We start from the raw sequence: 10948 nt of genomic DNA on the forward strand, positions 1-10948 counted from the left end.
CCCACTAGCACTGTGTCGGGGTGGGGGGGAGGAGCACCTAGTCTCTCTGGACACAGTGTGGTAGAGGACCAGGGAAGCCAGCATCAGGCTCCCCAAGATGCAGGGGCTTGGGGATAGGACTACGAGGCACGTCCTCTCTCCGAGCCTCAGTTTCCCCCTTAGGGTATTAGGGCTGGGAAGGCAACTTGGGCCTCATAGCGGGTGACCCTAGCAGATGGTCTTGCTTCTACCCCCAAGCTGCAGATGAACAAACTGAGGCAGGGTCACATGACTTCCAAAAGTCACATCCCAGCAGACGGCTGGGACTTAACACTGGGTGTGAGTTCAGTGCCCTCGTGTTGCTGGCCTCCAACCAGCTGCACCTCACAAAAGCCAAAGTCGGGCATGGAGTTAGGATTAGGGGTGTCCTTGCAGCTCTTGGTTCGACAAGAGCTAATCCCTCCTAACCCGAGACAGATCAGCAGTGAAGGGGCCTGTCCTTAGCTCTGCTCTGACAGTGCCAGCGGGGACAACTAAGGCTACACGTGGAAGGCGCCAAGGTTTACCATCAGATCCTAGGGGCGGTTATCATGGCATAAGGGCCTAGGGGCCAGAGGGGTGGACCGTATCTCACAGTCACACACAGGTCTGTCTGAGCTGGCAGGCACCTGCTAGAGGGCAGCACACCAGGGAGGGAGGAAGCCCCGACCTCACCCACACCCTCTGGATCAGAAATGAAGGTGGCTAAGAACCGCAGGCCCACGGGCCAGTCTGCTCCATTTGCCTCCAGTGGTTCCTGGCACAAAGAGAAGAAGGGGGCAGTGCTGTGGGAGACCTTTAATATGGACACTCGGTCCTGGGTGGGGGGAAAAGAGACCAGGAGCTGGGAAGGCAGACAAGTAGGGGCGCTGTGGGACCACACCTGGCTCCAGGAGGGATGGTGATAGGCAGTAGGGACTGGTCCAGGCAGGTAGACCACTGGGGCATCCGAAGGCCAGTACCTGAGATGGTGTCTAAGCCATGTAGTACCTGCCCAGGCCAGAGCATAGCCGAGGGAGGCAAGGATGGGGCCTGGTTGGGGGCTCCCAGCACCTAGGGGTTGGCATCACTGGGGGCCTCCCCAAGCTGTTGCTGGAATTCCAGGCGCGTCTGCCGGTTGGATTCCAGCAGCTCCTGGAGGCGGGCATGGAGGTGGTCATTCTTCTCCTCCAGGTGGTCCAGACAAGAGTTGATCTGATCCAACATGGAGTTGATGGCCGCATACTCTGGGAGGAAGGGAAAAGACGGAGGGAAGGTCTCGTGTCTCCTCAGGGCTGACTGATACAGTACACCCCAGTGTCCCCAGATGTCCCTCGAAAGGGCTTTGGGCACATCCCCCATCCATTCTGACTCGCAGTGTTACCTTCTGAGGAGAAGTAAGGAGGTACCACAAAAGGAAAAGCTTCAAAGAAGTCATCTCTAGCACACCATCTTTTTGTAGGGTTAGTATGGTCCTGGGACAGTCTGCCAGTGTCCTGGCTGGGTGGCCCTGCCACTCACCAAGCTTCCTCTGCATTTCCTTCTGTAGCTACCTAGAAGTCAGTACCCATGTGTTCTCTGCTTCTCCCCAGTGCCCATGACGACACAAGCACTTACTGAATGAGTGAGTGAACAGATGAATGAATGAAGCTCTGACTTTCCAGTCCCTGTTTTGCTCAGCTGTCTTACCATCTAGAATTCATTGATCACAACAACCCTTCAAGGACCAGCCCAAAATACCTCCCCGAAGTCGTCCTGGCCCTCCTTCCTCTACAGCAGCTTCTGACCTGGCTCTTGGCAATGCTGTGTCCCCTAGGACCCAAGGTCTGGGTCCGTGCCCACTGCGGGACCCAGTTCTGAGCCAGCCCATGACTCAGAAACACTCAGCTGCCAACAGAGGGAAGTGCTTGGTGGATTTAAAAAAAAAAAACCCTAGGAGGAGTGTTTGTCTGGGATATGAATGTCAGTGTGCCTGGCTTTGGGGGACGGTTCCTTCCCATTACCCAGAGAAGGGAGAACAGAGCCTCTGAAAGCTGCAATATTTATTTATTTAATGTATATGAGTGCTTTATCTGCACGGACACCTGCAGGCCTGAAGAGGTATGATCACGTTATAGATGGTTGTGAGCTACCATGTGGTTTCTGGGAATTGAACTCAGGACCTCTGGAAGAGCAGCCAGTGCTCTTAACCTCTAAGCCACCTCTCTAGCCCTTGACTGCTGGATCTTAAAGTCCATCCCTCATGGCTCAGATCGGGAAACTGAGGCCTAAGAGGGAAGGAACCAACACAGTTTCCTATAGCTACTTAATGATGGGGCCAAAACTCAGACCTGGAGGTCAGAGACCTTAGATTTGAGTCCTGAATCTGTTCTATCCCAGCAACTCCTTATTAGAACAGGTTGGAGACCCTGAGGGTTCCAGTACACTAAGAGCTCAGTGGGGTCTAGCCACAGCAAGTATTTAACATATAGCTGTTAGGAGCCGTCTTTCCTATTTCAGGCTCATCACAAGGGCTGAGCGAGGAGGCCTCCAGGCTAGGCGCTATGTCCTGCGTACTTCCCAGCCATTGTCCCTGCCCTGGGACAGATAGCCTCCCCCCCCACCATCCCAGTATTACTCAGAATTACGCCGCCTCCTCACCGAGACCCCTCTTGATGCTCCCACCATGGCTGCCAGCAGTGGCTGCAGAAGCTATCCCTGTTCCCCAATACTAAGCCTGGTGACCCACTGCCTGCCTCCAGCTGCAGTGCCGAACCCAGGTGATAAAAATGTTCTAAAACTGCTGGGACAATGGATATCTGTGAGTATGTGAAAAAGGGCAGAACTGGACAGCTTAAACGTGACTTACAGCTCAATGAAGCTCTTAAAACAAAAGCATACCCCATCCTTACTGCACAGTAAGTCCTGTCCACTACGTAAAGGCACCAGGCTTGACCACACTAAAAACAAATAAATAAACACAACTTGCAGAAGGACCCGGTACACTGGAATCTTAGAGCCTAATCATTTTCCGCCCCATTTTTCCTTTAATGCCGAAACATCTCAATACAGGAGACAATGTGCCCAACCTTGCAGATGAGTAAACTGAGGTTCCCAAAAGTGCAACGGGAGTCTGTGGACTAAAGCTTCCCCTAAGGACCTTCCGCAGTGCTGTGCATCCAACACAGTACTCTGTAAGCAGGTCACACCAGCAAAGCCAGGTGGCTGGGGTGCTGACTCAGCATAGTGGGGCGCCCACCCGGCCAACCCCTCCTGCAGAGCCAAGCAGGACCCGCCCCGCTTCAACGCAGAAACTGACTGAAGCAAATCCCAAACCGACAAGCGTCTCTGAAGCCGCCTCAGTTTCCCCGTACGTAACCAGTACTGCAGCGTCCAGGGATCCATTCGGTAGTGCTCACCATCGCCTCCAAGGTGGCTGTGGGGACAACTCTAGAGCCACCCTGGGGCGGGATGGAACGTCTCTGCAGCCCCTTCCACGCCCGATTCCAGATCCCAAGACCGTACCCCTGGCAAAGTAAAGGTCGCCTCAACAACGCCCCACCCCTGGGTCACCTGCTTCCCCGAAGCTGTCATTCTCGCCTTCCGCGCCCGCATCCACCGGCATGCCCAGGTCCCCGTTGGGGCCCGACATTGCGGGCTCGGGCGCCGCAGAGGCCACGCAATGGACCTAGGATGGAACTAGGCACGACTGTCGCGCAGAAGCCGGAGCTGGGCGGAAGGTGCAAGCAGCTGATGGAACACCGGGCCGGAAGGGTGGAACGCAGCAGCTCATTGGGGTCCGCCCAGAGCCCAGCCCTAAAACCTCAACCACGCCCTTAATACGGGCCCCGCCCCTCCGCCCCCATGCTCCTCCTCCTCGCGCTTCCTAGCCCCGCCCCTCTCCTGGACGCTGTGCGCTGCGGTCAGCAGAGTGCGCGCTAGCACCGAAGGCCAGCCGGTAGAGCCTGGGACTTGTTTGAGGCTCCATCTTCTGCCTCTCTGCCTGGTCGGAATCAAACAGGCGGTTTCCTTCTGTAGCTTCGAGAACTCTCTGTTTGCAGCGCCTCTCCTCTGCAGTCACCAAGAATCTCTCCCATCTCCCCCTGGTGCTGCAGAGATGACCCACAATGCCTATGCTATCTTGGCCTCATCACTTCTCTGGGGGCACTCAAAGGCCACACTTACGGGTGGGACCCCAGCCCTGGGCAGTAGAGGTAGAGCCAGTCCGTTTGCCCCGTGCCGTTGGGGAGGCGTGGGAGGCTCTTCTCAAAGAGCGCCAGGGCTGTGTGTCAGGTTCCCCGTACAGAAAGGGCTTGCTGTGCTCTGCTGTAGGTGCTGGGGCCCGTAGAACGTCTGTGTGCTAAATGGCCCCGCTTCTGGCTGTCCATCACGGGGGCGGGGGGGGCCTCAGGGTAAATAACCTCCAGCACTCACCCTCCCCTACCCCAACTCCATGCACGGGGTGGGGGTAAGGAGGCCTGTACGGAGTCACCATTCCTGACCACTCGTGGGTCTGACCCATAAGAGCAATCGGGCAGGGTCCAGCTCAGTGTCAGGGTGGTGTCCCAGGGACGCTCACTTTACCCGGAGTAATGGCCAGGAGACCCGGTGGCATGAGCTGCTTGTTCCTCGTGTCACAGTGGCTATCCCAGAGTGCAAGATGTTCTTAGCTGGGAGACACAGGGAAGCAAATTCTTCCCCCAAACCCCAGGCGGAGCACAATGCTGTAGACACCAGGACACTAAGGCAAACTTGGGCGTCCGGAGCTGGAAGAGAATACTTGCAAGCTGCCGCAGCGGTCCGGGTGTTGCAGCTTGTTAAGGTACCGGAGGGAAGCTCATCTGCGCTAGCCAGGAGGGGAACAAAGCCCTGCTTGTGCCACGAGAGCTTGACTTGAAGGGCTCGACAGGAGCAAGAGGCTACGGGAAGGTGGCTTCCTAGGTCCAACACAAGAAACCGGAACCAGGCTGGAGAGGCGGCTCAGCAGTTAAGAGCACATAGTGTGTTAACCCCAGTTCAATGCCCCGCACCCATGTCAGGCAGTCCACACCCACCTGTAGCCCCAGCTCCAGGGAAATTCAATGTCTCTGGCCCCTGAGGCACTTAACACATCCATACACACTTATTCACACACACACTATTAAAAGTTAAAAAATAAAAATATGGAGCCAGGCAGCGGTGGTGGCGCATGCCTTTAATCTCAGCACTTGGAAAGCAGAGGCAGGTGGATCTCTGGGAGTTCAAGGTGAGCCTGGTCTACAGAGCTAGCGTCAGAATAGCCAAGGCTACACACACACACACACAAACCTGTCTCAATAAATAAATAAGTAGATAAATAGATAAATAAATAAACATAAAAAGAAGAGCTGAGGAGTTGGCTCCGTGGTGAAGAACACTGTTCCAAAGGACATGGGTTCAATTCCCTGCCCCGATAGGGTAGCTCACAACTGTCTGTAACTTCAGCTGCAGGTGACCTGATTCCTCTGGTCTCTATAGGAACTGCAAGTATGTGGTCTGCAAACATACTAAGGGGGGCAAAAATCCATATAAATAAAATTAAATTAATATAAATAAGTAAAAAGTGGGGGAGGGGGTCCATGTCTTTAATCCCAGCACTTGGGAAGCAGAGACAGGCAGATCTCTCTGATTTCGAGGCCAGCCTGCTCTACAGAGAGAGTTCCAGGACAGCCAGAACTCACACAATGAGACTTTGACTCAAAAGAAAGAAGCTGGATCTGCTGCTCAGACTGGAGTTCAGGAGCGAAGCGTGTGGGGTGCTTTCCTGGCTAGCCACTGGGGCTTTAACCAGTAGGCCTTAGACATACCTCTCAGCCTGGCACCTTCCTGGGGCTGGACACAGCCTCCTTCCCCCACATCCCTCCGATTTCAACGCCATCTGGTGAGCAGGGTCTCAGGTCTGTCCTGCCCCCCCTTCGGGACTGAGGATGGAACTGGTCACCACCTAGGCACACCCTTTTCCTCAGCCAAGACGGACGGGCCGGCATATGGGTGTGAGGTGGGAAAGCAGGGGCTCACTTGGAAACCCATGCGTCTGACAAGAGGGAAGAGAAATGGGAAGGCTTTCCTGTGGTTAATGTAGAGAAGCCACAGCTGTGAGCACTGGGGGACAGCCCTTGGAGGCAAAGGCAGGGAGACTTGCGCTGCTCTGGGGGTGAGCCAGGACTTGATGAGGGATACCAAGCCAAAGCAGCAGTTGAGTGTGGAACTGTTCTGTCTAGCGACTCGGGGCAGGTGGTGGCCAAAATGGTGGAGCTTGAGGGAAGGCTGGAGTTCTGTAGCCTTCCCTGGCCTTCTCTCTGAGGCCCTACCATCACACTGGAATGATATTGGTGTGAACCCACCCTTTGCCCTTCTGCTCCTCATTGTTACGGGGTTAAAGCATCACAGACTCAGAGAACTGGGGATGTGTTTATTTAGCAGAAGAGCGGGCTCCTTCAGTGGGGCAGCTTTGGGAACAGGTGGATGGGCAGTGCTGTCCGAATAAAAAGAGGTACCCAGTGCTCACTGCTATCGTGGCTGGTGGGTCAACCAGGTGGTTCTCTGGCAACAGGGAAGATGGGGCAGAGGGCAGACAGGAGGTACCTGAGAGAAGATTGCTGAATCAAGACACCACAGTTCAAGGGAGGAATAAAGACAAGCTGGAGAGCCCAGTCCGCTGTGCCCTGGCCTCCCAGCAGGCCCCTTCCCATCCCAGTCAGTCACACTCACCGCCTGTTCAACCATCGATGCATCGTTCTGTAGGAGAAAATGCTCATCAGAACAGGGTTGGGGGGTGCTCTCTGGCTGCCAGAAGCTTGGGGCTTCTTTGAGGTTGGGGCAGCAGAGGGACCCGTGTGGAGCAGATACATCTCCCAAGTCATGGGATGGAGAGAAGCTCCGGTCAGCAAGGTTCAGGGTTGGGAGAGGAAATAGCCTTCGACTATAAGAAGGAGGTGGTTCGGAGCAGCAAGCCTGAGGAAGCTTGGACGGACATGAGCCTGGAATTCTCATCTGAGCATGTCCTGGGGCAACCGCCAGAAGGAAAACTTGGGGCTGAGATCCCTAAGGGCTCCCTAGAACTCAGGGTGTCCCAGAGTCTCCCAGATGTCAAAGCAGAGGATCAAGTCTTCCCTTTCTCTGGTAGGGTGGCTATCAGTCTGGACAGCTAGTCCCCCCGACCCCCACATCTCCACATTCCTTCCGACTCTCCCCAGTTAGCCATTACCGATGGGGGCAGAGAAGACGATGCGGTCATTTGTGAGGCCCAGAGAGGTGGCAAAGCTGGCGAAACGCTTCTTCAGTTCAGAGGGCAGCTCCTTGGTTCTCCCTGCAAGCAAGATGGCCACAGAATGGCCAAGAAACACTCTAAACATCACTGAACTAGCAAGCGAGGCCTCAGACTTCTTTTCCTGGGAGGTCTGCAGAAGGACCACTCCTTGAAGGGGCTGAGACCTTGAGACTCCAACCCTGTGTGCAACCTGAACTTGAGTCCCTAAGGGTCAGGATGGAACTCACCATACAGGGTAACCTTGAAGTACTCCTTGTTCCCAGCAGTCTTCTGGAAGAATACTATGGCAAACTGGTCATAGTCAGTTTCAGCCACTTGTACGGTGTACTTCTGTATCCCAGGATAACCTGAAGGCATGAAGAACAAGGGATGGAGAAGGAGGAAAGTTCTCCCCAACTTTCGTAGTGGTTCTTCCCGTAATGAAATCTGAGTGGACAGACAAGGACCCCAACTGACTCAGGACTCACTGTGAATGTTTCCCAGGGTGAACCGGCCAGCTTTGGAGCTTGGAACAAAATTTCTCTTCCAGTAGTCACAGCCCTGGTCCCTGCGGGAGAGATGGGAGTGAGCGAAGATATGACACAGGCTAGGATCCTGCTGTCCCCATCCCTGTCCATCCAACCCATGAATGCTTCCCACCAAGCCTGACAGGAGGCCTCACCCACCCACCTTAGATGTGCCTGGGCCTTTCCACTCTGAATCTGCCCAGCCTGACCCTGCTGAGACCATTCCTCAGGGTGCCCTGTGCCCCCTCCCATTGCCTTTCCTGGGTGGCCTCCCCTGTACACACATAATCCAGGCCCCAGACAGTCTCCCTATTTTTCTCTGCTCCCTCTCCACCACCTCCCTTGGCAGCCCGCTCCAAGCTAAGCTCCTATGCTCCTAGCCCTTAGGCCAACTGTGAACTTTTCCCCATGTCCTACTCAATCCCCTGCCCCCCCATAACTGAGCTCCCCATACTTGCCTTTCATCTACCCTTTGCTCTTCAGATATTTTACTCCAATTGCAGCCTACCCAGGTGTCTGATCTGAGTCAGTATCACACTACAGGTGCTCGGCCCTGGCTCCACTCTCCAGGCCCTGGCCCCGCCCACCACTGTCAATCTTCCCAATTGACTGCCTGACCTCACCTGCTTTATTCTTCCCATTGCAGTGACACCCTCCCTCATTCTGCCTTGCTCCAACTGAGCCAAGCTTGTCCTTAGAGGAATCCCAGACCAAGCTCTGGCATAAGGCCGGATGCCCCAGAGACTATTCCTCTCACACCTAGTTAGCCATCAACCCTTGCTCAGGTAGCCATGCCAACGGCTTCCTGCATCTTGAAGGCACAGCATCTGATATAGTTTCCCCCAGCTCCCGCTGTGCACACTTCTCCTTCCTTCTGAGGCACGTGGCTTCTCCAAGGCCCCCTGCCTGGAGGCCTTGAATAGAGGCCACGGGTAGGGTTGAAGACTGGATTCAAATTCCCTCCTTCCTCATGTTCTTTTTGCTGTGTGCCTGTGTTTGTTCACACTTGTGCGTGTGCACGTGGTGGCCTGAGGGCAACGTCTGGTGTCTTCCTCAAACACTCTCCACCTTATTTTTTTAATTAGAAAAATTATTATTGGGGCTGGGGATTTAGCTCAGGGGTAGAGCACTTGCCTTGCAAGTGAAAAGCCCTGGTTCTGGTCCTGTTGTGTATATGGATGTTTTGTTGGTATGTGTCTCTGTGCAACACTGAGGAAAAGTGCTTGTGGAGATCAGAAGAGGGTGTTGGATCCCTTGGAACTGGAGTTACAGACAGTTGTAAACTGCCATGTGGGTGCTGGGAATCAAACCCAGGTCCTCTGCAAGAGCGGCCAGTGCTCCTAACCACTGAGTCATCTCCCCAGCCCCTCCACCTGATTTTTGAAACAAGACCTGTCACTGAACCTGGAACTCAATAATTGGATTAGACTGGCTGCCTAACAGGTCCTAGGGATCCTGACCGCACCTGCCAGGGCTGGGGTGCCTCAGCCAGTTTCTCTGTGTTGACTCAGGGGATGGAACTGAGAATTTCACGCTTACATGGCTTCCACTCTGGCCTGGGTGACCTTCCTAGCCTTCTCCCTCGAATTTTCTGTGGACTGTGTGTCCATCCCCCTTTTGACAGAAGGCAGGACTGGGGGAAGGAAAGAGCAAGAAACAGATCAAGCCCTACGCTGTGACAAAGTGGGGCGACAGGGCTTTTTTACCTGAGCAGGATGGAGGTGACGTTGTAGCTCTTGTCCTCTTGCAGCTCATAATGGGTGCTGTACATTGTGAAGCGGCCTTGTTTGTCTTTCTGGACCGCGTTGCCTGCCAGGCCCACGGCATACCATTTCCCCTGGAACTGTAAGAGGCTAATGACAGAGGGGGCCAGGAATGCTGCTGCCAGGAATGGTGAGTTCCTCCTGTGCTGTTCCTGTTGGTATCTCCAGGCAACCCCAGCAGGAGGGCAGCAGGGTCCCAAGCAGGAGTTAGGTTCCTCCAAGGCTAGACAAGACCCTAGGTGGAGTTAGCCTTGAGTTGGCAGGATGGGGTGGTCCTGGCTGAGGGTGAACCTCCATTTCCTCCTCAGTGCAGCGTGACTGAAAGAGATTCCTGCCTTACCTGAACAATAGAGATTTGGGAGAGGAGGTTGAGACAGAGCAGAATGAGGTGCCCCTCCCACTGGGACTCAGGGTGATGGTGAGCTGAAGCCTGAAGCCTGGACCCTGGACTCCAGGCATCCTAGCCATCCTACCCAGTGCTGCCCGTGAAACCTTTGGCTTCTCCTCCCTTCTGTTCCCTGTTTCTCCTGGCTCCTCCTGCAGCAGCCCTTCCAGGCCCCTACCTTATCATGCTGGAAGTTGGGCTGCAGTGAGACCTTGTCCAGAGATGGGGCAGGGATCAAGTTCTGAGGTGGGTTCTTGGCCTGGCTCTGCAGGGCCCCAAGCAGGGAAAGGCCCAGACACAGGACACCAAGGGCCATGGTTTCAGCAGTTGCTGAGTCCAGTACGTTTTGGAGGAGGAGGAGGAAGGAGGGAAGAGGACTCTCCAGGGGCCCTCTTTATGGGTCACCTGGCTGCCAATCGTCCTGCTGGGTGGGGTAATCCATCATTTACCAAGTCCAGCAAGCGTGAGGCAATTGCCAGCACATCCTGTTGAAATACTTGGCAAGATTTCTGTCCTTCTCTGCCCCAGGTCAGGATTGTGCAAGGTTGAGCTACTCCAGGAAGGGCTGCAGGGGACAGGGACAGAAGGGACATTCATTCGTAAGTTCAGGACTCTGGCAGGCACTAGGCCACTGCCTGTGGGGTCAGCAGCTCAGATCTGGCCGCTCTCCCTACCCCTCTGACCCCCTAGAAGTCCTAGCTCACCAGAAACTCAAGATGGTGCCTGTGGCAGATGCCCCTCCCTGCACCCACACCCACATAAACTAAAAATGTGCCACTCAACCAGACCCTATAAAGTTTCCTGGTTTAAAAAAGGGCGGAGCATCTGAGAGTGAATGTTTTCCACTTGGAAGAATGAGATACCCTGTTCTGAGCCTGTCCAACTCAGACTTGGTCCTGGCACAAGTTGAGGTGTCCAAAAGACTAGCCTGGGAGGGTCCAATACCTTGAACCCCTTCACTTTCCCACGACCCCACCGCCATATGGCCGCAGCTGAACTCTCATATCCCCCTCCCCAAATCCTGTACCAC

General features: G+C 54.8%; 2 protein-coding genes across 3 annotated transcripts; both read right to left on the reverse strand.

Annotated features, from left to right (window-relative positions):
• Positions 1-801: 801 nt before the first annotated feature.
• Bbln (bublin coiled coil protein) lies at positions 802-3783 on the reverse strand. Its single transcript, XM_021658266.2, has 2 exons — positions 3550-3783; positions 802-1244 (listed from the first exon to the last, which is right to left on the reverse strand). The coding sequence occupies exons 1-2, from the start codon at positions 3626-3628 to the stop codon at positions 1072-1074; spliced, it is 252 nt and encodes an 83-aa protein (XP_021513941.1). The 5' UTR covers positions 3629-3783; the 3' UTR covers positions 802-1071.
• Positions 3784-6391: 2608 nt separating this feature from the next.
• On the reverse strand, positions 6392-10315 carry Lcn2 (lipocalin 2). Of its 2 annotated transcripts, none has more exons than XM_060389930.1 (7): positions 10097-10315; positions 9477-9613; positions 7732-7811; positions 7492-7611; positions 7202-7303; positions 6706-6732; positions 6392-6593 (listed from the first exon to the last, which is right to left on the reverse strand). In XM_060389930.1, exons 1-6 carry the CDS (start codon positions 10232-10234, stop codon positions 6713-6715), a joined length of 597 nt encoding a protein of 198 aa, XP_060245913.1. In that variant the 5' UTR covers positions 10235-10315; the 3' UTR covers positions 6392-6593; positions 6706-6712. The 2 variants fall into 2 exon arrangements, with proteins under 2 accessions (XP_060245913.1, XP_021519780.1); XM_021664105.2 differs by having other exon boundaries at positions 6392-6579; positions 10097-10312.
• Between the last annotated feature and the right edge of the window lie 633 nt (positions 10316-10948).

This window comes from Meriones unguiculatus, chromosome 8 (assembly GCF_030254825.1).
Source record: "Meriones unguiculatus strain TT.TT164.6M chromosome 8, Bangor_MerUng_6.1, whole genome shotgun sequence".
NCBI classification, from domain to species: Eukaryota; Metazoa; Chordata; class Mammalia; order Rodentia; family Muridae; genus Meriones; species Meriones unguiculatus.

Excerpts from the sequence above, each read along its gene's own strand:
- Bbln (XM_021658266.2), bottom strand. The coding sequence starts at position 3,628 with ATGTCGGGCCCCAACGGGGACCTGGGCATGCCGGTGGATGCGGGCGCG. Across the intron at positions 1,245-3,549 it reads TGACAGCTTCGGGGAAGCAG|AGTATGCGGCCATCAACTCC; the intron begins GTGACCCAGGGG and ends CCTTCCTCCCAG.
- Lcn2 (XM_060389930.1), bottom strand. The coding sequence starts at position 10,234 with ATGGCCCTTGGTGTCCTGTGTCTGGGCCTTTCCCTGCTTGGGGCCCTG. Across the intron at positions 7,304-7,491 it reads CTTCAAGGTTACCCTGTATG|GGAGAACCAAGGAGCTGCCC; the intron begins GTGAGTTCCATC and ends TCTTGCTTGCAG. Across the intron at positions 6,733-7,201 it reads CGTCTTCTCTGCCCCCATCG|AACGATGCATCGATGGTTGA; the intron begins GTAATGGCTAAC and ends TTTCTCCTACAG.